This window comes from Acinonyx jubatus, chromosome B2 (assembly GCF_027475565.1).
Source record: "Acinonyx jubatus isolate Ajub_Pintada_27869175 chromosome B2, VMU_Ajub_asm_v1.0, whole genome shotgun sequence".
NCBI classification, from domain to species: Eukaryota; Metazoa; Chordata; class Mammalia; order Carnivora; family Felidae; genus Acinonyx; species Acinonyx jubatus.
The window spans coordinates 14312844-14337605 of record NC_069385.1 but is presented as its reverse complement, the minus strand read 5'-3'; the positions used below and the strand labels follow the sequence as shown (position 1 = coordinate 14337605).

General features: G+C 38.2%; 1 protein-coding gene and 1 long non-coding RNA gene across 4 annotated transcripts; both read right to left on the bottom strand.

The window, feature by feature from the left end:
• Positions 1-656: 656 nt before the first annotated feature.
• LOC128315799 (uncharacterized) lies at positions 657-6118 on the bottom strand. Its single transcript, XR_008298873.1, has 3 exons — positions 5784-6118; positions 3998-4172; positions 657-2615 (listed from the first exon to the last, which is right to left on the bottom strand). It is a non-coding gene; the product is annotated as an uncharacterized LOC128315799 (long non-coding RNA).
• Positions 6119-13088: 6970 nt separating this feature from the next.
• Positions 13089-24229, bottom strand: FBXO5 (F-box protein 5). 3 transcript variants are annotated; one of them, XM_027056595.2, is made up of 5 exons: positions 24091-24229; positions 17790-18510; positions 16515-16605; positions 15144-15326; positions 13089-14022 (listed from the first exon to the last, which is right to left on the bottom strand). In XM_027056595.2, exons 1-5 carry the CDS (start codon positions 24191-24193, stop codon positions 13771-13773), a joined length of 1350 nt encoding a protein of 449 aa, XP_026912396.1. In that variant the 5' UTR covers positions 24194-24229; the 3' UTR covers positions 13089-13770. The 3 variants fall into 3 exon arrangements, with proteins under 3 accessions (XP_026912396.1, XP_026912397.1, XP_053078049.1); XM_027056596.2 differs by having other exon boundaries at positions 24048-24173; XM_053222074.1 differs by lacking the exon at positions 15144-15326.
• Positions 24230-24762: the final 533 nt, after the last annotated feature.

The window sequence follows — 24762 nt, the reverse complement described above, 5'->3', positions numbered from 1 at the left end:
ACTTGAATCCTCTCATCTTTCCTTAAAGAAAACCCCATGGAAAGAGGATAGGCTTTGGATAGAATTGGGGTTTATATACATATCCCACTTACTTGTGTGATGGTAGAGGATGTACATCAACTCCTGAGGCTGGTTTCTTACCTATGATCATGGGGTAACAAAAATATCTTGCACTCATTTAAAACCTATGTATCGAACACCTCCAATGTGCAGGCACTGTTGTAGCCCTGGGAGTGGATCACTGAACAAATGGACATAGACTTCTCCTTCATTTGTCTGTTGGGTGGAAATAATGCATATAAGTAGGGCCTGGCACACACGACCTGACACTCTAAAATGGGAATAGTTAGCTTTATTTAGTTACCGTCTAGAGCTCTCTAGGAGCTCTAGATCAGGAGAGCTTCCATTTGCATACATTTTCCTAGTATCTGTCACTTCCATAACACTTAACCAAAGCCAGGCAGGGTGCTGAGTGCTTTATGCAGGTGTCTATACTCACGTAATCCTCACCACAAGCCTGTGAGGCAGGCTGCTCTCACTTTACAAGGATGAGAACCCTGACGTTTAGAGAGGAAATGAAGGCATTTCCCAGGCCCCAGAGCTGGTAAATGGCAGGACTGGGATCTGAACTCAGAGAGTTTGGTTGCAGAGACCCTACTCTTCACCACAATGCCTTAGAGTAATGAAATTAGAGCCATTTAAAACTAATTCAAAAGTTTCACTTCATGCATTAAACACGCCTATGTCTGGCTGTGTATTCGATAGGTTTATTATGCCCTCTGGCGGAAGACCAAAGAAAGGAAAGAAAAGGAGCATTAAGTGCTGCAGGAGGAGAAAGTAGCAAGTTTACTGACATTCTTGGCTCTTGAAAAGTTTACAGGCTTATGAAAATGGCAAGAAAATCTTCTAGGAACAAGACAAGAATGCTGAGTAAGACTCTGAGTAGTGAACACGATGCAGATCCCTCCCATCCTGGCTACACACAAATAAGTCTCCAGAGTGACAAGTGTCCAAAAAAATTGGGAGATAAAATTTCAAGAGATAAACAGCAGAATTATCAATTTTACTAGAAATAATTTCAGTTAAAAAAAGTATTTGTAGACAGGTCAAAAAACATGAACCTGAGGCTATTGCACACTATCTTGTCAGGAATGAATTGCTAATGGGAAATGTGGCATTTCCTTTACTGGACCACTAGAATTTTCAGTATTTGTGAATTCCTGGGTCATGGTCTCCTCAGGTGCCTCAAGGCTGCCTTTGCATCCCATACCCTTCATTCCCCAAGCAAATGCAGGTGCAGAATACATGTTATTTCTTTGCTTATCAGACTATACACTCAAGTAGTCAAAGCCAATAGGCCTTAAACGTAAGCTGACTGATGCAAATTGCCAACCACATGGCATTTTATATGCAGTCAGAGATGTTGACACCTTTGCTGTGCTCAGGCAGCAGAAGAGGGTGGGGAGTGTCGCCCTCTTATTCTCTCTTCCTTCAGTCCCAGCAGCGATAAGCACCTTGTTGCTGGAGGCCAGGAGATGCTCAGAAAGACTCTTAATTCCTGGTATTCTCTGGAGTGGTGAGAAACCACCGCCCTCAACCATGCTCTCTGCTCCTTACAGTTTCTCTCAGGAAGAAGGTGATGGTATTAAATGAGTAATTGTGCGTCCACATTCTGAGAATCTGGGACTTTGCGTGGATATTAATTTATCTAGAGAGAGAGAATATGATCTAATATGCTCTAAGACTAAAAAATTGATCCTTTTGTAGGCTGACCCACTGACATTACCGTTATCTACCCTTTTTATTTTCCTATGATCCATTTACCTCTCACTTAGAGAGCTTTTAACTCCTCCTCTGGGAAGAAAAAGAAATCGTTCTTAAATATCCTGAAGTATTTTTACTCAAAATTAAAAAAAAAAAGTTTACTTAAAAAAATAATAACTTAGTACTATTCCTTAAAAATAATGTGTCGTGAACTTAGGACAACAAAGCACGTGCTTTTTCGAGTTGTCAAAATCACTAATATCACTTCGTACTCTCCTCTTTTGCCGCCCTATTCTGACGTCTTTAAAAAACAGCTTCTAGAGCACCTGGGTGGCTCAGTCGGTTGAGCCAACATCTGACTTTGGCTCAGCTCAGGTCAGGATCTCACGGTTCTGGAGTTCCAGTCCCGATTCGGGTGAGCATGACTCCCGTTTCACGTGAGCTTGAGCCCCACATCCGGTGAACAGGAGCCCGGCTTGAGCCCCGCTTCTCTCTCTCTCTCTCTCTCTCTCTCTCTCTGTCTCTGTCTCTCTCTGCCACTGGCTCAACTTGGGCCCTCTACCTCCCTCTCAAAAACAAAACAAAGAAAAAAAAACAAAAACAAAATAACAGCTTCCACCGGATTTTTCCCAGCTCTATCACTTTTTCCTATTGTGTGAAGAGAACGGGGGATAAGGGTGACTTTATAGTAAAGGGACTTCTAAGGCTGTCCCGCATTCCCGCTTGGAATCCATACAGTGATTTGTTATTGTACCTCTCCTACAGAGCTTACCTCTGCTCCTGCATAAGCCCCGTGACCAGTTCTTTTCTGAATTCATCACAGGGCATGGCAAATACTTTCACCTTTTCACCTTTGGAAAAAGAAAAGGGGGGAAGGGAGGAACAAGAAAAAAAAGGTAATTCTTATTATCATCCAAGAGTTTTTCAGTATTTCCTTTGTTCTGATGCTTTTGTTAGAAGTAATTTTCCTTCCATTCTCTTGCTATATTTTGCTTACTTTGTATTTTTTTGTTTCAACTATAGTTAATTTAGTATTTCTTTTTCTTCTTACCCCTTTGACTTTCTCAACTGGACTTTGTGTTGTAGTCACAGAACATGAATTATTTGAGTGATTATTTTCTTAATTTCTACAAGGAAGATTCATACATAACTGGTGCCATTCTAAATGCCTAGGAGGAATGTTAATTTATTATATACAATAGATGCCTTAGGTTATTAAAACTCAATTCTCCCCTGGAACCCTAGTTGAGAAAGACTGAATTTGACCTCACCCAGCATACTGCCTTGCACATAGAAGGTACTCAATAAATGTTTTTTAATAAACAAGTAAATGAATAACTGTAAACTTCTGTGAGCTTTGAAGTCATATGAAATTTTATTCAATCCATGCTTTAACAAAATTATTTTCTACCAATAAGGTGACTTTGTCTGCTTATCTACTGAAGACAAAAGAAACCTAAATTCTCAAGAGTAAAAACTATAGGTGATGGAAAATTTAACATGAGATTATTCTCACCTTATCAAAATTATAGAATGATTTAGGAAGGACCTTCTTTATTTAGACTATCATAAACATCCAGTATTAATATTTTGGCCCAAATAAAAAAAACTACATTTGGCCCAAATTACAACTACATTTATTTATTATGTACCAGATATTGTATTAGAACTTTAACTACATTCTCTAATGTAATCATTATGTTAACAATATCAGGTAAGCATTATTACCTCTCTATAAATATGAAAACTAAAGCTCATAGATGTTAAAAACTTGCCCAATGTTAAAAGTAAGTGGAGAGTCAGGATTCTAAACCAAAAATGTCTGTTATTGTGCTTTCCACATTTTGGGACACAGCTATCCCATGGGTGCTTTGGACAAATAAAAGTTCAGGTTTATCTACTATATGACAATGTGGCCTCTTCTGCTTATAGGTGGAGCTTTCTTCTGCATACTGGCAGCATAGAAAGAACTATAGTAACAAAATACAGTGGGTGTTCAGCCATCAGCTGAAAGGGGATGGTTCCTTCCTTTCCACTTTTACCTGAATGACAGTAACTTCTTTTCACTGTCTATTCTATAATCCTTTTGAAATCCAATGACAAGGTACAGCTGGACTCTTGTGCTCTTTTTTTCATTCTCATCTGTGTCCAATATGTAAAGGGATTTGGGGCCAAAAAATAAACCCCAATAACCAAAACAAAAAAGGCATTAGCAGAATAGTATTTTACAAACCTCAGAGGATAGGTCCTGTCAAAGTTCAGGGAGAAAGGAAAAGCTTTGTCCTGAGGAAAGTGAGCAGGGACGCTTCTGAAAAGGGTCACCGCAGGTGCTACTGTTGATGTGGAGGCAAAGTACAAGTTCCACAGCATTCCCTTGACTAAGTCAGCCTGAATCCATCCAGTGGTTCCTGCAATGCATCCATTCCACAAATATGAATTTAGCGTTTTCTGGGTGATGGGAATACAAAGATCTGACCTGTGCTGGCACCTGACAGGTAACCAGGTACTTGGGAGTAAGGATGGGGACAGAGGTTGAGATGAGGAGCAACTTACCACAAACCCATGAGTGGAAGGCATTCTAAAAAAAATGATCCATGTCGATTTAGACCTCTAGTCTTTCTTTTTCTAGTAAATGCCCTCTCATCTCCATATCTAGAACTTAACTTACTAGAATGTATGGTGGATCTGGGTATTAGGTGACCTGTTTAGGTCATGGGCCAGAAAAGACTCCTCTGATACTTATTTGTTATGTGATCTTAGAGCAACACTGTTCAATAGAAATGTATTGAGAGCCACATATGTCATTTAAAATGTTCTAGATGCCACACTAAACATTTCTTTTCACAGAATTTTATTTAACCCAGTGTGTCCAATATATCATTATTTCAGTAAGTAGTCAAAGTAAAAATTATTAAGGAGATTTTGCTTTTCCTCATACCAAGTTGTCAATATCTGGTGAATATTCTACATTTACAGTAAATCTCAATTTGGATTTGGATGGGCCACATTTCAGTGTTCAATAGCCACACATTGCTACTGCACTGAACAGTACTGATCTAGGCTTTCGATATCAACAATGGATAAAGATGCTGAAGATAAGCAAGACCTGTTCTTACGACTCGAGACCAAAAAGTAAAGAGTTTATATCCACCTATCCTTGCTTAACACTATGTTGTGGACTTTATTTTTTAATTTGACAATACAAATTGCATAGAAGGACAGTCATATTATTTCATGCATTTTTATATTAAACTTCACGTGAATGAACAAACTCAAAAGTGTGATGTTGAAAGAGCACCATCTTGTGGCGGTGTGTTGTTTACGTTGTTGAAACAGAATCTGGGGAAAAGGAACAGTACCAAACAATCTGGGTAAGATTATGAATTTCAGAAACTACTCGGTGATAGTCAAGGAACTATCATTATTTCCTCTCGTATGCAGTCTTTTTGGCAGGTCCTCAAGATATGTGAACTGGGCATAACAGACTTCCCAGTCAGAGGACTTAGAAGTGCTAAACGCTGGGTGCCACATCAGTGCAACATGAACCTTGGCTAAAGGCAAGCTAGGATTCAGTGCTGATGTGCTATATATATCACAATATCACAATGTGTATATCACAATATATCACAATATATCACAATGTGTATATATACATATATCACAATAACCATGAAAATACTACATATTAAAGTGTGTTCATTCTCCCTTTTGTAGCAGACTTACAATAGTCCATTTTTGTGATCATACCAGTCCCAAACCTATTTTGGCCTGAGAGCATGGCTTCCTTCCTTAGGGAATATTCTACACAGCTGCAAGGTGGCCTATCATCCTATGTTTGAACCAGTATTGATTTTAGACCACGTAATTACATGTCTAAAAAAGGGTGTGAGAAAAGACTTTTTTTCATCTTTCTCTTGCCCAGTGCTCCTAAAAGGGTTTGCCCACTCCCTATAGTTATCTATGACTACATAACAAATCATCCCCAATTTTACAGGCATAAAACAACAAACATTTCTTACCCCACAGTTTGGGGGGGAGTCAAGAACTTGGGAGAAGTTTAGTACATGATTCAGGTTGCACTCAGCATGTTGGCAGGGACTAAAGTTGTCTGAAGGCTTGATTGGAACCGGAGGACTTGCTTTCAAGAAGACTCAACCTTAACAATTGGCAGGAAGCCTCAGTTCTTCACTTGGGACTTTCCAAAGACCTAAGTGTCTCAGAGTGTGGGCCTTTATGGAAGCTGCTCGCACTTGACCTTCCCCTAGTGAGTGACCTGAGAGAGAGAGAGAGAGAGAGAGAGAGAGAGGTAAAAAAATCACAATGTCTTTTACAACCTAGTCTCAGAAGTGACATGCCATCTCTTCTGCTGTTTTCTATTAGTCACAGTGACAAAACCTGATCCAGTACAGTAAAGCAAAGGTGCAAATATCAAGAAGCTGGAATCACTGGGGAACATTTTAGGGCTGACTAAAACAGTCCCATCCATTTTACATGAAAATTAACACTTAGTCCTCTCCACAAACTCTCAAAAATCTATTATGGCTTCAGCTGAAAATCCAGAATCTTATTACCTAACTCTGGTCTTGGTGTAGATGAGGCCCCTTAGGCATATTCCTGAAATACAGTATAGTTTTTCTTTTTCAATCTAAGCATCTGTGAACTAAAGGGATAACTTATCTGTCTCCTAAACCCCCAGTACAGAATGGTGACACAGGGAGAGGAATGTCTTCAGTTCATGAAGAAGTCAAAGAGGTCCATTTTTGTTATTTCTATTCAACACTGCACTGGAGATTCTAGCCACGGCAATTAGACAAGAAAAATGAATAGAAATCACCCAGACTATAGAAAAAAAAAGAATTAGTTCCTTCATCTATTGCTGGTGGGAATTTACAATCATGCAGCCAGCTGTTACGAAAAATAGTTTGGCAGTTCTTTAAAAAAATTAGACACAGGGGGTACCTGAGTGGCTCAGTCGGTTTAGGTGCCTGACTCTTGATTCCAGCTCACGTCAAGATCTCACAGTTTCTGAGATGGAGCCCCCACATCGGGTTCCACACTGACAGCATGGAACCCACTTGGGATTCTCACTCTCCCCCCCTCTCTCTGCTTCTCCCCTACTTGTGCTCTCTGTTTCTCAAAAATAAATAAATAAACTTAAAAAAAGTCTTAAAAAATTAGATACAGAGTTACCATGTGATTCAGCAATTCCAACCCTAAGTAAACCCAAGGTAATCAAAAACATATGTTCAGATAAAAACTTATATATAAATGTTCATAGAAGCACTATTCATAATAGCCAAAAAGTGAAAACAACCCAAATGTCTATCAATTGGTGAATGGATAAACAAAATGTGGTATATCCTTATAGTGGAATATTAAACAAAATATAATTATAGCTAATTAAGTAACAAGTTGGGATAAAATAAAATCATAAACATACTCAACCCAAAAGAAAGCAGAAAAATATAAACAAAGAACAGATGAGAAAAATAGAAAACAAATATCAAACTGGTAAAATCTAACCATATCATAATCACATTAAATGAAAATGGTCTAATTATTCCAATTAAAAGGCAGAGATTATTGATTTCTTAAAAAACTAATACTTGATTATATGATGCCCAGAAGAAACATACTTCAAATACAAAGACAAAAATAAGTTAAAGTACATGGATAGAAAAGATATACTAGACCAACATTAGTTAAAACAACAACAGCAACAAAAATCTGGAGTGCCTATTTAATACTAGACAATGTAGACTCCACAGTAAAGATATTACCAAGGATTTAAAAAGTCATTTTAAAATGAAAAGGGGAGTATACATTTTTTCTTATTTATTTATTTATTTATTTATTTACTTACTTACTTACTTACTTATTTTTGAGAGAGATAGTGCACAAGCAGGGGAGGGGCAGAGAGAGAGAGAGAGAAAAGCACAGAATCTGAAGCAGGCTCCAGGCTCTGAGTTAGCACAGAGCCTGACGTGGGGCTCAAACCCATGAACCAGGAGATCATGACCTGAGCCGAAGTCGAATGCTCAACCGACTGAGCCACACAGGTGCCCCAGGGAATATTTTTTAAATTTAATTTATAGATATATATTTTTAATTTAATATATACTTATATTTTCAATATATTCCCAGGTGCCCCAGGGAATATATTTTTTTATGTTTATTTATTTTGAGAGAGAGAAAGAGAGAGTGGATGCTAGCAGGGGAGGGTCAGAGACACAGGGAGACAATTCCAAGCAATCTCTGCACTATCAGTGCAGAGCCTGGAATGGGGCTTGAACCCGTAAGCCTTGAGATCATGACCTGAGCTGAAACCAGGTGCCTTAACCTTAATCAACTGAGCCACTCAGGTGCTCCAGCAAAGGGAGTATTTTACCAAGAAGGCATACCAATTCTAAGTGTCTATGTAGCTAATCAGAAAGCTGCAAAATACATAAAGAAAAAAAAAAGATAGATTTGCAAAAAGAAATAGACAAATCCACAATTACAATTGGAGATTTCAATACCCATCTCTCAATAATAGTACAAGTAAATAGAAATCAGAAAGGATATATAAAATAGAAAAACACTGATTGACATTTATAAGACATTACACCAGAGGCGCTTGGGTAGCTCTTGGTTTTGGCTCAGGTCATGATCTCATGGTTTGTGGGTGCAAGCCCTGTGTCAGGCTCCCTGCTGACAGTGCAGAGCCCGCTTGGGATCCTCAATCTCTGCTCCAGAGCCTACTTAGGATCCTCTCTCTCTGCTCCTCCCCTGCTCATGTGCGCACATGCTCTCTCTCAAAATAAATACACTTAAAAAAGAAATTAAGGCATTATACCAAAGAACAGCAAATTTTATCATCTTTTCAAATAGACATGAAACATTTACCTAGACAGAGCATATTCTAGGCCATGTTTGCCAATAAATTAAGGATTCAAGTTAAATAAAGTAACTTTGACCACAATGAAATCAGAAATCAATAAAAGAAAGATATCTAGAAAATTCTAAAATATTAAGTAAACAGCACACTTTTAAATAACCTGTGGATCAAAAAAATAAATAAAAAAGAAAATTATAATGCATTTATAAATGAACAAAAATAACATGTCCAAATTTGTGATATGTTGCTCAAACAAAACTTAGAGGGAAATTCATAGCACTAAACACCTGTATAAGAAAAGATCGTATCAATGGCCTTAGCTGCCATCTTAAGAATCTAGCAAATTAAGAGTAAATTAATTACTACTTACAGAACAAAGTAAACAAAAACAAATGAACAAGAAACAATGATATGGAAAGGAGAGAGAGAAATCTATGAAATAAAAAACTGATTATCTGAGGGGCACTTGTGTGGCTCAGTCAGGTAAGCATCTGACTTTGGCTTAGTCATGATCTCACAATTCATGAGTGAGAGCCCTGCTTCAAGTGAGTTCGAGTCCCACTTCAGGTGAGCTAGAGCCCTGCCTCAGGCTCCACACACTCTATCTCTGTACCTCATGGTATTCCCTCTCTCTCTCTGCCCCTCACTCACTCCTGTTCTCTTTTTTTCTCAAAATAAATTAAAAAAAAATTTTTTTTAAACCTGATTATTTGAAAAGATCAATCTAAGTGATAAACCTCTCATTAAACTGATGAGTAAAAGGAATAAGACACAACCAATATCAGCAATGAAAGAAATGGACATCACTACATATTTTACAAATAGTAAAGGATAATATGGTAATATTGTGACCAATTTATTCCAATAAATTCAGTAAATTAGATTAATAGGAAAATTCCTTGAAAGACATAAATTTCTAAAGCTCATCCAGGAAGAAATGGATAAACTGAATAGTCCTACATCTACTGAAAAAATTATATTTTAAACACCTTCCCATAAAAAAAACAAAAAACACCTACGGACTCAGATTGCTTCCTTGGAGAATTCTAGCAAACAGTAAAAGAAGAAATAGCATGAAATTTACACAAACATCCAGAAAATTGAAAAACAGAGAATATATCCCAAAGACATTGTAAGAAAACTACAGCTCAACATCCCTCATGAATATAATGCAAAAACTATTAATATGTAGTAAACTGATTCCAACAATATCTAAAAAGGATAACACACCATGAACAAGTGAAGTTAATTGCAGGAATGCATGGTTGCTTTAACAATTGAAAATCAATCAGTAAAATTCATGTTAAGAAACTCAAAAAGAATAACGATATGAGCATATCAATAGGTGGAGGAAAAACATTTGGCAAAATCCAACATCCAATCTTCCTAAAAACTTTCAACAAATTAGGAATAGAAAGGAACTTCCTCAACTTACTAAGGAAGATCTATAAAAACCCTACAACTAACATCAGTCTGAATGAATGCTTTTCCCCTAACATCTGGAACAAGGTTAAGGATGTCTCCTTTTTTATTTCTATTGAGTATTTTACTGGAGGTTTTAGCCAATATAATATAATATGGCAAGAAAAAGAAATAAAAAACCTATAGATTATAATGGAAGTCTATAGTACAGACTATATTCAGAAGCCAAAATCATCTACATTGCAAATCTAATGGACTCTCAGTTATAACTGAGTTTATCAAGGTTGTAGGCTACAAAATCAACCAACTGCATCTCAATATATTAACAATGAACAACTGAAAACTGAAATTAAAAATACCACTTACAGGGCTCCTGGGTGGCTCAGTCGGTTAAGTGTCTGATTTTTTATTTTGGCTCAGGTCATGATCTCAGTTCATGAAGACTGAGACCTGCTGTCAGTACAGAGCCTGCTTGGGATTCTCTCTCTCTGCTCCTCCCCTGCTCTCTCTCAAAATAAGTAAATAAACTTAAAAAACAAATACTCATAATAGTATTAAAATATAAAATACTCAGGAATAAATATGACACAAGATGTGAAAGACATATATAATTAAAAGATAAAACACTGCTAAGAGAGGTTTTTAAAGATACAAATAGTACTATGTTCAAGGGCTGAAAAACTCCATGTTAAGATGTCAATTCTCTCCTTATCTAACCCAATAGAATAATATTCATTACAATCCCAGTAAAAATTCCATTAGGTATTTTTGTAGAAACTGGCAAGCTAATTATAAAATATATGTAGGAATGCAAAGGACCCTAGAATAGACAACTTAAAAATTAATTTTTTTTGAAAAAGAAAAAAACGTCACTACCTGATTTCAAACTTATTTTAAAACTAGTTATCAAGGCAGTGTGGATTGGAACTCAAAAGACAAAGCTCAATTAAACAGAAGAGAGTCCTGAAATAGTTCATATTTATGTAAAATGGATTGTTACCAAGATGTAAGGCATTTCAGTAGAGAAAGGGTAGTCTTGTCAACAAATGGATACTTACTTTGGTCCATACCTCTTATACCATATTCAAAATTTAACTTCAAGTGGATCATAGACCTAAATGTGAAATTAAAAACTATAAACTTTTAGAAGAAAGTATAGGAGATCTGTATGCTCTTAGGTTAGGCAGGTTTTAGATATAACACTGAAAATATGATCCATAAAAGACAAATAATTGGTAACTTGGACTTCATCAAAATAAAAACTCTAAGACACAGCTAAGAAAATGAAAGATAAGCTATAACCTGATATAGCACTCCTATCCAGAATATATACCCTCAAATACCAATATTAAAACAAACTCAAGTCATTTGTTTACCAAAGAAAATTTATGGTTAGCAAACAACATGAAAAGATGTTAAACATAGTTATGAGGGAAATGTAAATTAAAACCATGATATACTACTACACTTGTATTACAATGGCTGAATGGCTAAAGCTACAAAGACTGATTATACCAAGTATTACTGAGAACATGAAATAAATGGAACTCCCATACACTGCTGGTGAAGGTAAAATGCTATAGCTACTTTGGAAAGCATTCTGATATTTTCTTAAAAAGTTGAACATACACTTACTTATATAATCCAAGCATTTCACTATTTAATAAAAGCATACTACCTATCTTACAAAGACTTGTATACTGTTTACAAGATCTTTAATGTTTATTTTTGAGAGAGAGACAGAGAGTATGAGCAGGGGAGGGGCAGAGAGAGGGAGACACAGAAACCAAAGCAGGCTCCAGGCTCTGAGCTGTTGTCACACAGCCCGACGCGGGGCTGGAATTCATGAACTGCGAGATCATGACCTGAGCAGAAGTCGGATGCTTAACCGACTGAGCCACCCAGGGGCCCCAAGATCTTCATTTCTAATAGCAAAAAAACAAGGGGGTGGGGGGTGGTTGGAAGCTAATGTCCATTAAAAGGTGAATATATGAACAACCTGGTATATCCAACAGGATACTGCTTAGTAAGAAAAATGAATTAACTACTGGTACACACGAAATGGATGAATCTCTAATGTCTGGTGAAATTAGAGTACACACTTTGACTCCATTTATAAAATGCTAGGAAAGGCAAACTAATCAACATTGACAGATCAGCGATTACCTGGGGACTGACAGGAGGGATTACAAATGTGCAGAAAGGGGGTGCCTAGTGGCTCAGTTGGTTAAGCATCTGACCTCAGCTCAGGTCATGATCTCAGGGCTCATTTCCGACGAGATCGGGCACATTCAGGATGGTATTCCGTAGACTCTCAAGGTTCATTTTGACCCTTGCCTTGGGCTCTGTGCTGACAGATCAGAGCCTAGAGCCTGCTTCAGATTCTGTCTCCTGTCTCTGCCCCTCCCCTGCTTGTGCTCTCTCAAAACATGAACATTAAAAAAAAAAATGGGCAGAAATTTGGTTATACTTACATTCATTAATTGTGGTGATGGCTTCATGTGTGTATAGACATGTCAAATATATGTATATACATACACACACATTTATATACATATCAAAAGGTCAAATTATACTTTGAATGTTGTCTATTTTGTCAATTTTCCTCAATAAAGCTGCTTAAGTCACTGCTAATTTCATTGGAGGCTTTATTTTATTAGAGAAGACACACCCATAAACCCATTTAAGATAAATCCTCTACCTTAGGCTTCTGCAGAGATGGAAGGCAAAGGCCTTGAGGGTCTTTGAAGCTCTATTGAGAATCTGAGGCCCACCCTTAAATCTTTAGGACTTTTTGTCCGAGTTCAAACTCCTAGATTTCATCATATCCATAACTGAAACCAAAATATATTCAACTTTAGAATTAAGGAATAAAAAAATATGTATCTTTATCCTGGGCTCTTATTAGAACAAGTGTTCTGAATGCAGTCAAAGATAACATTTTTACTTTACAATGCAGTCTCCTATAGCTTCCTAATTTAGCTGTTTCTAAGATTAAAATGTTTATCAAAATAAAAGGTTCACATTATTTATTAAGCTTATAACAGTTTTATTCATAACAGGTACAAAATTTACATTTAGATGTATATGTATACAAAAGAGATCTTTATTTTTTTACTTTGACATAAAAAATACAGAAATATTTACATTATGTACAAAAATATTAAAACATACAGACTTCACAAATAGGAAAAAGCAAGATTTCACAAAGGGTACTTTTTTGGGAAATGTACACACTGAAAAAGAGGTTAAAGAAAGATGACAAAACACTTAAATTAACAGACTCCAGAAGTTACTGCAATAGGAATTAATTTGGTAGGGCAAATAAAATGTCTCAAATGCTAATAGATGGTAAACAAGATATCTATTTAAGATTATCTAGGTAAAATTACATGGTCTTCCTTTACCATAAAATTGAATCAATTTTATTTTATCCCTGAATTACAAACATCAGATAGCCACTTTTCCTTTTTTCTTAAAATATTTAAATTTTCTGATTTATACTGATAATTTTAAACTTTTTCAAATTAAATTGTAAAATATTTTAAGTTGTATATTGTCTTTACTCAAGGGGAGAAAAATCCCACGTACTACATTGATTTCAACACAAAATTGGAAATTACAATACATTTTACTTTTCTTAAATTAAAACCTAACATTTTCTAACTAACCTTCATAATCAGGTACAACTGATTGTTAACAAGAGATCACAATCGTCGTAAATTCTTCTTGCTTGTTTTGGTACCGGGCAGAGGACCTGTTTTATAATTGGCTTTTAGGGGTTTGCCATTTGAACATTCGTTGGTGGTATGATAGTTACACAGACACCTTGTACAATAATCAAACCCACAGCCTTCTCGTTTGCAGATTGCCCGTTGTAAATAGCAATCATATTTCGCAGGTGAATTACAGCGAATGCAGGCTTTGAGGCTTTCATTCTCTTTCAAAGTTTTGGCAACCTAGAAAGAAGAAAATCCATAAACAAATTTTAGTTAAGAATTGAATGTAATTTAGTTGGTCAAAACAAGAAGGGCATTTCTGAGGCTTCCCCAAAACATGAATAAAGGACCAATGTCACACATAAGTCAATTCCTGCCTTTAAGGAGCTCACTGTTCAATGAATGAGATAATATCACTTGTCAACTGGTCCAGTGGCTATTTCCTAATCCTACCTTTAAACATGTTCTTTTATTTCATGAATGCTACTTACATGTCAATGCCTGACTTAAATGTCACCTTTATTGTGAAGTCTTTCTAGTGTTACTAGGAGGTGGTTGCTCTTTCACTTCTAGCTTTTTTAAGGCACCCATCATGTTATATGGCATTTATTTTTATGTAGCCATTTTCCATTCTAGATTACAAGGCTATGAAGGGTACCATGTTTTCTTATCCATGGATTACCTGATAGCAGATGCTCAATAACTGCTGTTTGAATCGTTACAGGTTGTATTAGTCATTATGTAACGAACACTTAGAAAATAAAACTTAACTATAATTTATACTTATTGACCAGCATGAAGGCAGTCAACATTTCAAAGATGCACTTAGGTGACGTTATGTTTTTTTAAATTAAACTTGCCAAATTTTCCATGTGTTCAGTAGAACTTACAATACACATTACCCAATGATTTGAAGGTACAATAGGAGGGCTTCAATTTCTGAAAGCTGGCCTTTTCCAGTTTAGTTCTGGTCCATAGATATAAAAGGCAGCAATTGCAAAATGTAGTATTGAACAAGTTTGGTAAGAAATTTAAAAATCAAGGTTTCCTTAGCATTTCCAAGTTAGATCTCAACATCACTGAGTGGTCATAAACAATGTCAAATGGTAGCTATTATTTTTTGCATAGAAAGACATCTCTGTGTACTTTCCTAACTTGATTACTTGAGTTATAAATTGTTTCAGTTTCTAACATTTTTGAGACCAGAATGAAGGGGGACAGAAGATAACATCTCCATTAATAATTCCCTAGTAGTTCTACTTATGCTATAATTAAATTTAAAGTTCTCCATTTCCTACTCTAAATCCTTTTAACAATAAAGGCCCCATAAGTTTCTAGTTTATTGACAAACAAAAAATTACCTCAGAGAATTCATTGTGTCGACTGTAAGTAGAACCTTTCTGATCACCTGGATGGTTTAACTTGGTTTGAGCATCTTTTTTGGGGTGAGCCTGGGCTGCTGATTTTTGAACAGAAGCTAAAGCGGTTCTGAACATAACATATTCTCTGGTTGAAGCATGTGGTGAAAACTTAATGTTCTTTTCCTAATTAAAAAAAATATTTTAATAGGACTTAAAAATATCCTCCTATATTCTTAACAATCAGGCATTTTTATTGTTTGTACATGTAAAAAAAGGGCAAATGAGAATGTAAAAGATTTATCCCTATACCCAATTTACCTGCATATGCTTAAATATAGCCACATACAACTATTCACACAGATAATACTGACAGAAACTGCAAACCAGAAATTGTGAGAAAGCACTAAATACTTAGAGTCTATATAACATTTAATACATGATGTATTTAATTTTTTTTAATGTTTATTTTTGAGCGAGAGAGCATGCGAGCTAGTGAGCAGGGGAGGGGAAGAGAGAAGGGGAGATACAGAATCTGGAGCAGGCTCTAGGCTCTGAGTTGTCAGCACACAGACTGATGACTTGGGGCTGGAACTCATGAACCGCGAGATCATGGCCTGAGCCAAGGTCAGACACTTGAACGACTGCGCCACCCAGGTACCCCAGATACATGATTTATAAAGTACTGATGCCAAAACAAAAAGTCATTGCTTTTATCTTATCATCAATAAATGACAATAGTCATGTTTAAGTATCACTTCAATGTCATGCATGGTCAAAACAACCTTTTAGATTAGAAAACTTCTCATTAATACTAATCTTATCAATAAAGAAACTGAACTTGGAGAATTTAAGCAATACTTGTCTAAAGTTATACAGCTAGTAAGTAGCAGCACCAAAATTTAGACCCAAGTCTGCCAACTGCTAGGCCTGAAATTTCAATCATGTACAGATATTCTCAGAAACATCTTGAAATTTACCAAGTATTTTGGAAGGCAGATAAATTCTCTTCTGCATTAAGAATGTTTAATATGTTGATAACTGAAAAAATACAAATGGCAATGAAAATTAGCTATATGGTCAACTCTCATTAGAGAACTGACCAATTTTCCCTTTTGTACTTTTGGACATTCCATTTCTAGAAAGAATCCAAGAAATAATGGCTTACGTGGAATTCCTTTCCCCTTGTCTTTGAATTTTGCTTAATGAGTTCTAGTGAAAAGCTGAAATGCCTTGTGAATGTAAAGGATTTCCAGATTACCTGTTATCTGTCCTATTTCCCCCATTTGTAAAGGTAAAGAGCACGAGCTTTTATATTTTAATGTAATGTTCTAAGATATTTTTAAAATGAAAACATCAACTGCAAAGACTTACATTAACTCTCTCTATGGCTTTATTGTACAACTGCAATGCTCTCTTATCATCATCTAGGATCTTCTTCCAAGTTGTGCTCACTTTAGACACACTGGAAAAGTAAAAGGTTATAAAGGAAACAAGGCTTCACAAAGAGGTAAGAGGAATGAACATACTACAGAAATACTAACAGTGCAAAAAAGAAATTTCTATTAGCAGTGCTTCTCAAACTTGGTTATACATTAGAATTGCCTACAGCACTTAAGATTTAAGGATGTCCCATGCCTAGGCATTTGGGTTTAACTGGCTTAAAATGGGGGCCAGAGTCCTGTTTTTAAAAGCTCCCTATCAAGTCATTCTAAGTACATCTGGGCTTAAGAACCATTGCAATCATTCCTTGATACTTCATTTTTTCACAATATCTGCAAACATCAAATAAGTAGCCCCTAGTATATATATATGACACTATGTTAGCTATTCGATATCAATAAAAGTTGTAGACAAATTTCAAAGTATTCTAGGACATACTGCTATTAGTAGACATCAATTTCAAAAATCCATTTTTGTTAACAAAGAAGCTGTGATGCCAATTATCCCTCAAGAAGGTAGCCAACTATAAAAATTAATACTTCTATTTTGCTTTAGCTATTTTTCATAAAGACCAGTGATAAGTACCTCTAACAACTTTTCCAAAAATGCCAAAAACACACCTGTTTGAGTGGGATCTAATCCAATAGTCTATATTATAATTATCTTAATTCTGTCACCTCATCCTAACTCATATTTGGTAGAATGAGGAAGAAAGGGAAATACCAGGTTTCTAAGGAAACAGTAACAATCAGATGTGGGTTTCCCTATTTTTATCACTGTCAAACCTAGGGGAGCCCTACATTAAAAATGGCCTAAAAACATCAGGAAATATTTCATACTTTCAAGTGTGACAGAACTCATAAAGCCTACTGGACCTATACACCAGAACTAGGCTGTTGTTTTATAGTTAAGTAGGTATGATGTAGCTTAAGTATTAGTAATTTTCAGAAACAAAAATCCCAATTTAACAAAAATAGTTTGCTAATAGTATAAATATGAAATTTGAAATAACTGGATTAAATGCTTACTTTAAAAATCTTCTTTCATCTTAGTGGCATACAAGTGGTCAAATACCAGCTATCAGGCAGTCATTACCTCAAACAACGTAAAAGACTTCCCTCTGTCTTTGTATGAGCTGGTAGTGCTGAGCCATCTTAACAAAAATGTTCAGTGGATTATGCTAACACTCAAAGCAACCATACTTACTTGATTAAGTCCATATCATTGAGCTGTGTTAAAATGTTTGCTAGGAGATGTCTGAGTCCCCTTCGAAAGAGTTCACTGAGAATATCTACATATTCTAGGCCCATTTTCCTTCCAATTATATTCTGCAGTCCAAAATTTCCACTGAATATAAATTCTTTCAGTTTCTCCCAATCTATTTTAGGATTTCGTTTGGCATTCTTTTTTAACGTTGAACAAACCATTTTGGCAAAGTGAAGAGCCGGCAGCAAGTTTTTGCTGGGATATTGCTCTGGGCTTTGCATCTGAAGCAGGCAGGACTGTGGACTGTCACTGAAATTTTCCAAGGGAAGGCTATTCTCTTCATGTTCATTGAAGCCACTTTGCTGGGAAAATGAAGTATAGCCACTGTCTTCATAAGGTCCACTGGTCTCTAGTTCTTCGATCTCATTTGAACTATCAAGGATTTGTTGCACATGCTGATTTTCCTTGTTATGAAAGAGCTTGTTTTCGTTTTCAGATTCAAGTTCTACAATCCTGGGGCTCACGATTGGTGACCCAATATCTGATAACCTCACATAGTCTTTAATGCAATCTTTATAAGAACCTTCCAAATATGCAGGAGTACAGGAACCTTGTCTTCCACTATCATCAGGCTTCACTAACTTAAGTCCAGAATGAATATGGTTATAGCTAAAATCACATTTCATTTTGACAGAAAGAGTGGAACTTTCTTCTTTACAACCTATAAGAAACAAAACAAAGCACTTACTAAATGACAAAAATTTCATACATTTCTACTTCTTATATTGGGATATACAGAGGTTTAATTACTTTGCATTCTCTCAGCACTATATACCTGTGAAAGAATCCAAGTTTAATTACTGAGATGTGACAATGAATACTACTTAAATCTTTTAGTAAGTACATGTATTTTATTCTTAAAAGGGTACCTCGGAAGACTGCTAAAAGCAGTATAATTGTACAACTGTGTAATTGTAATATTTGGCTTTTCGAGTCTGTTATCTGAGTAAAAAATACTGGAAAAGGGGACTATTTATTTAATAGGTATCTGTGCTTATGGAACAAATAAGGAAATGTGATGCATTGAGTGGGGTCTGAAGTCAGAGAAATCCTTATAGTAATCACAAACACTTCTACAATCCCTGAACTTGAAATGGCATTAAAATCAGCTCTGACTTAAGCATAACCCAAACCAATGACAGTAAATATGTTTAAGACCAATGGAGAGGGGAAGTGTGTAAGAATCAAAATAATTTTATATAAGAGTGAAACACTAGCAATTATTATAAGCCTTACAATAATTACTCAAGAAAGAACTAAAGTCAATAAATTTAAATACCCTTAAGTTAAAATCTCCTTGAAGTCCCAGAGCTCTCATCTCTTAAGTTTTATTTGGATCAGTGGTAAGGGTGACAGTCTGATATATTTAAGATGTTTGTCTGCCCTACTGGATAGTGAACTCACGCACAGGGACATCTCCCTTTATCTTGCCTAGTATGTGCTAGAGACTGCAATCTTCAATTATTGAATGAAGATTTCTCATAACTAATTAACCAAAGAGTCAGAAGAATTAATAGTTCAGCTACCAATCAGAAGATCTGGTAAGTAAGAGTGACACTATAATTGGCGTAAGACAAGATATAAGAATGTGAGGGTGGTAGGGAACCAGGTGTGCATTACTGTTCAGCTGTCTTAAATAACTGGAGAAGATAATGTGCTTGTTATTTATAAGTAGCATAAGGGAAAAACAACAAATTATGATACTATTAACAAACTATGCAATTAGTTCAACTAATTGTTCAACTAAGAAATCAGCTAAGCTACAAATGAACAGGCAGCACTTAATATCTTTACATCAGCATTTCTCAATCTCTGCATTACTAACATTTTGGATTGGATAGTTCTGTTGTTGGGGGCTGCCCTCTACATTTTAGGATGTTTAGCAGGCTTTACCCATTTGATGTCATTAGCAGCCTCTACTCCCTGTGGCACAATAAAAAATGTCTCCAATCACCAGTTGCTGACAAATATTGGGTGGGGAGAGGCAGTGGTGTCAAAATGTCTGATTTCTCAGTTGAGAACTACTGCTTTAAAGGATAGCTAGGATTCTGTCAGGCAGTAGAGGCTGGAGAAAGCATTCACTGAAGGTAACCTAAACAAAAGCACAATTCTGGGAAGGAATACAGTAGATTGATTCAGGAACATTACTTAACATTATTGAAGGCTGAGTATATGAATAGTATTATGCTTCAAATGTATTCTACACCTACTATTACCCCTGCAAACCAATCATAGGTAGGTAACAATCTATCTTTTAAGTGTATGTACCAGTCAGATTGTTTAGTCTGTACTAAGTATTGGTAATCTGTCCATGTTAAATTTTACAGTTTTTATTTAGAGCAAAACCTTTAAGTACTAAAAGAACACCTGTAGGGAGGTAGTCTCTTGAAATTCCCAATGTTTAACACAGTGAAGGACACACAGTATATACTTCAGAACACCACTAAAACTTGGACTTGCCCTAAAAACTCATTTCAAACTAAGTTCAAGTATACAAAAGCAAATAAAGAACAAACAACATTTGCTAACACCAACATTAATCATAATGCTAGAATAAATTGAGGGGTTCTCTTTCACCTGGAAGATTAAAATATTCCAAGACAGACTGTTTTAATTTTTGCCTCAAGAATGAAGTATGATTTACATATGACCACATTTTATCTGAGGGCAAAGACACCTACAAAGACAAACCTTTTATTTTGTTTAGCTGCCTAAAAGGAAGAGGCATGAAAAACATACTTCAGAAACTCTTAATTCTTTTCAAAAGCATTCTTCCTCTGTTCATTTTAGTTAGCACAGTTGTTACTGAACTATCCCATAGAACCCTTCATTCAACACCACTGTTTGAACATGAAGTTCTTTAAAATTTAGAGCTAATGATGATTCACTCATCTTCTAATTGTTTTAATTTTTTTTAAGTTTATTTACTTGAGAGAGAAGAGAGAATCCCAAGCAGGCTGCAAGCTATCAGCGCAAAGCCCGATGTGGGGCTACATGGGGCGAAAACGCACAAACTGTGAGATCATGACCTAAGCCAAAACAAAGAGCCAGATGCTCAAGTGACTGAGCCACCCAGGCACTCCAATTGTTTTTAAATGCTTATTTACTTTTGAGAGAGCCCAAGTGGGGGAAGGGAAATGAGAGAGAATCCAAAGCAGGCTCTGCGCTGTCAGCCCAAAGCTGGACATGGGACTTGAACTCAGGAACCATGAGATCATGATCCAAGCCAAAGTCTCAGGCTCAACTGACTGAGCCACCCAGGTACCAAGCATCTTATAGTTGTTTAGAAGTTTACAATTCCAATTTGTTTTCAAACATTCGATCCTCACAACCTTCTGATGTAGGGTGAAGAGGTTATTATCTTAGTTTTACAAATAAGGACAACTGAAGCTCAGCTAAGTAGCTTGCCCACAATTTCACAGGTAGTTAAGAGAGACAGATTACCATTCCTGACTATAAATTTAGTGTCCATTCCATTACCTTATCCTGGAAAGTGAGATAAAAGTGTGTGTGTGTATATAAATAAAGTATACATATAGGCTCATAGTCTTTGGGTTATAATCCAATACTACATTAGGTTATTGCTCAAATTGTTTCAGCTTTCACCACTGTGTAAGTTCATACCCACTTGAAATACTTCCATTAGTTTGTTTTTGGAGCATTTCTTACTTTCTGGCACAAGATGCTCCAGGCTTATCTTCTATTTTCCCTGTTCCAGCCATAGAATCACTTGTTTCTCCATGGAACTCTAGTTCCTTTTATTGGTTCCAAAATCTGGATGCTGGTTGTAGGTTTAGTTTTAAAATGTGAAATTGTATAATATACTGTAAGGTTGGGAGAGTAGAATGGCCTGTACGATTTTAGGGCAGACCGGATCTTATTCATTGTGTAATAAAGAGCACTGAGGGGTTCTGAGTTCAGATATCTGGTTTACATTGTCAAAAGACTTGCAGCTGTAGAGAATGGACTGTAGGAAGGTACAAGCGGAAAGAGGAAAGCTAGTTAGAAGTGTAGATCACAGGAGTCCAGGCAGTTTGGGTAACTGATACTGGGATGACTGCAGTGGAAATGAAGATAATTGGGTGGATGTGAGATGTATTTAGGAGAATACAGTCAACAGAAATTATGGATGCTTTGGATGTGAATGAAGGAAAGTGTAGTAAAAAAGTACCCTGGGTTTAAGTCTTGAGCATCTAAGCTATAAAGTATCATTTGCTGAATTGGTGAAAAGGGAGGCAGTTAACTTCTAAAGCCTCTGTATTCTCATCTATAAAATGGGGTTAAGAATTAAAACTGGACTACATGTATGGCAGAGTCCCATCACATATGGTATTCTTATCACATTTTTAAGCCAAATCCCTTTGTAATCCTTTTATTGAAAATCATGAATGTTTTAAAAATAGCAAAATACGTTCCACACTATGTATTACAGATTACATACTTTTCCTAGGAATCAGATCCATCTTCAAGTAAAAATACCTCCTCAGCCTTGACTAGATTTGTGACATTTCATTTTTTTCTAAAATGGAGGTACTAATATCTGCCTCATGTCGTTGAAGACTCGATATACTGCATTTTTTAAACATCATTTACTCACTCACTGTCCAATCGTGCAAAGGTGGTATTGTAGTTAACTGCACAAAGTTTGACCTTCCGTTTTAACTTTCTAAGGCAGAAGTGACACTCCATACGAAAATACTATAAATAGGCTACAATGCTTAAAAAGTTTTACAACTATCCCAACGTTAAATGATTAAGTTCTACAATCCCAATACCTAGAAAATAATCACACGTGCGCGATGTTAAGCATGGCTATTCCTTAAGAATCTGAGACCCCCAAGGCTTGCAGCCACAAACGGGGAATCAGCCGTAATCTCTAAAAGAAAATTTTAGAAAAGCCTGCCTTCAAAAATACTTGGCTGCGTTAAATTTTTAATCTCATTTTCTCAAATCTGTAAACAGGAGATCAAACTCTTGGAGACGGCAAATATTCTGAGGAGCCAAGTGATAATACCAGGCAAACTGGAAGTAACAAAAAAACACTTCTTAAAGCCATCAAGCTTCAGAAGTTCACAGGGAGACGGAGGAGGGAGGATCTTCTAGAAATAGACCTAACCCTGTTAAAAGCCAGGTATTATTTTTTCTTCCAGTCTTCTAAGTTCCTTTTCTAATGAAAGCGGCATCTTGCAGGGATTGCCCAATCTCACAAAGTCGAACCAATTAAAAAAAAAATTGGGGGTAATTTCTGAGGCAAAAATAAATGCCTTTGGATCTCTTTTCAGATAGCCACAAAGAGGGTAAAAATAACCGTTCGAGGGCCTTCCACTCTATCCGAATTTTGGAATCAAGGGCTGTCCAGGGCTTCAGGAGCGCAGGAAAAAAAAGAAAAAATAACCAATTCTTCATTTCTCAGGTAATCAGGTACCGGAGGGCAAATTCACGGTTTTGCAGTAAAAAGTGCTTCCCGCCCGGACCCCAGCCAGGCCTGGGGAACGGGTTACCGGGCAGAGGGGAAAACCGAGACAAAAAGAAAAAGGTTTTGTTCGGACGTCCCGGTACAGCCCGGCCCGGCGAGGGGGTCCCTCCATTTGGCGGGAGCGGGCAGGGGGGAAGCCCAGGCGAAGCCTTGGGGGGTCGGGGAGGTGGCCCCTCAGGGCGCGGGCCGTGCGGAGGCGGGAGATAAGCCAGCAGGATCTCCCGCGCCCGCCAGCAAGGGTGAGGCGGCGAAAATCCGGGGCACTGGACTGCGGCCCCGAGGCTGCGGGCTGAATACGGAAAAGGGGCGCAGGAAGTGGGGCTGAGGCGCCCGGCCAGACCCCGGGGGCCGCCGGCTCGCGAGCCCTGTCAGAGCCCCCCGGGCCCCGGGCCCCGGGGTGGGGGAGGGGAGGGGCATTTGGCGCCTCTTCATGCCGGGTGGGGACAAGGATAGGTAGATCCTGCAAGAGGAGAAGGGCGCCCTCAAAGGCCGAGACCTTCACCTCCCTGGGCGCTGGCGTCCAGGAAGGCGGGACCCGGGCCCGCCACCCGCCTCGGCACATCTGGCCTCCCTTCCCCGAGCCCCAGGCTTCTTTCCCCGGGGCCGCAGGAACCGCCGCCTCCGCCCGCCCCGGCCGGGCCCGGCCCGGCCCGGCGTGAGGCGCACGCTAGGACTCGGGAGGGTGTCGGGTTCGGAAGCAGCCGCCCCCTAACCCCGCATACCCTTCCTGGAAGGCGGGCTCCCGCACCCTCTCCTCACACTCACTGTCTGAGGGCCGAGGGCGCCCGGCGGCTGTCAGGTCGCTGTAGCTGCAGCGGCAGGAGCTGGAGGGGGGCCGTGGAGAGCAGCGGCAGGGGCGCTGGCTCATGCCAGTGGAAGTCGGGGGCCTGCCTCAGGTGAGGGAACAGCTGCCGCAGGAGAGGACCAGGCCGTCCGCTTCACAGAGCTGTATCTCCTAAAAGGCGCCAGCTGGTACTTTTAAAATCTTTGAATTTGGTGCCCAAATCCGTACGGCCCAATGGGGTGCGTTGCTCGCACGCGCGCTCCAATAGGAAGGCGGTGGGAGGGGGCGCCCTCACCCACGCCCAATTAGAGGCGGCAGAGGCGGGGCCGAGCTCCGAGGTCCAACCTTCCTCCTTCCAGCCGGCTCCGCGCGTCCGGAAAGATGCTCCCGCAGGGGCCGGGCTTGGGGGCGGGGCCTCTGAGCGCGGGGAGGCCCCGGCCCGGCCGCACGTGGAGGTAGCCTACCACGCATGCGTGCACCCGCCACGCTTCCTTCCGTCTTGCGAGCGGGTCTTCTCCGAGTCCTAATTTCATCTTGAAGGCAGCTCCGGCTTCTGTCCGAAGATTTCCCATGGTTATATAGCGTGGCCGACTTTCTTCGAGCAGCACACAAGTGGGTGTTTGGTGAGCGGCGACTCCGGTCGTCCGGGAATC

Excerpts from the sequence above, each read along its gene's own strand:
- FBXO5 (XM_027056595.2), bottom strand. The coding sequence starts at position 24,193 with ATGAGCCAGCGCCCCTGCCGCTGCTCTCCACGGCCCCCCTCCAGCTCC. Across the intron at positions 15,327-16,514 it reads AAGCCATAGAGAGAGTTAAT|GAAAAGAACATTAAGTTTTC; the intron begins GTAAGTCTTTGC and ends TTTTTTAATTAG. Across the intron at positions 14,023-15,143 it reads GACACAATGAATTCTCTGAG|GTTGCCAAAACTTTGAAAGA; the intron begins GTAATTTTTTGT and ends TCTTCTTTCTAG.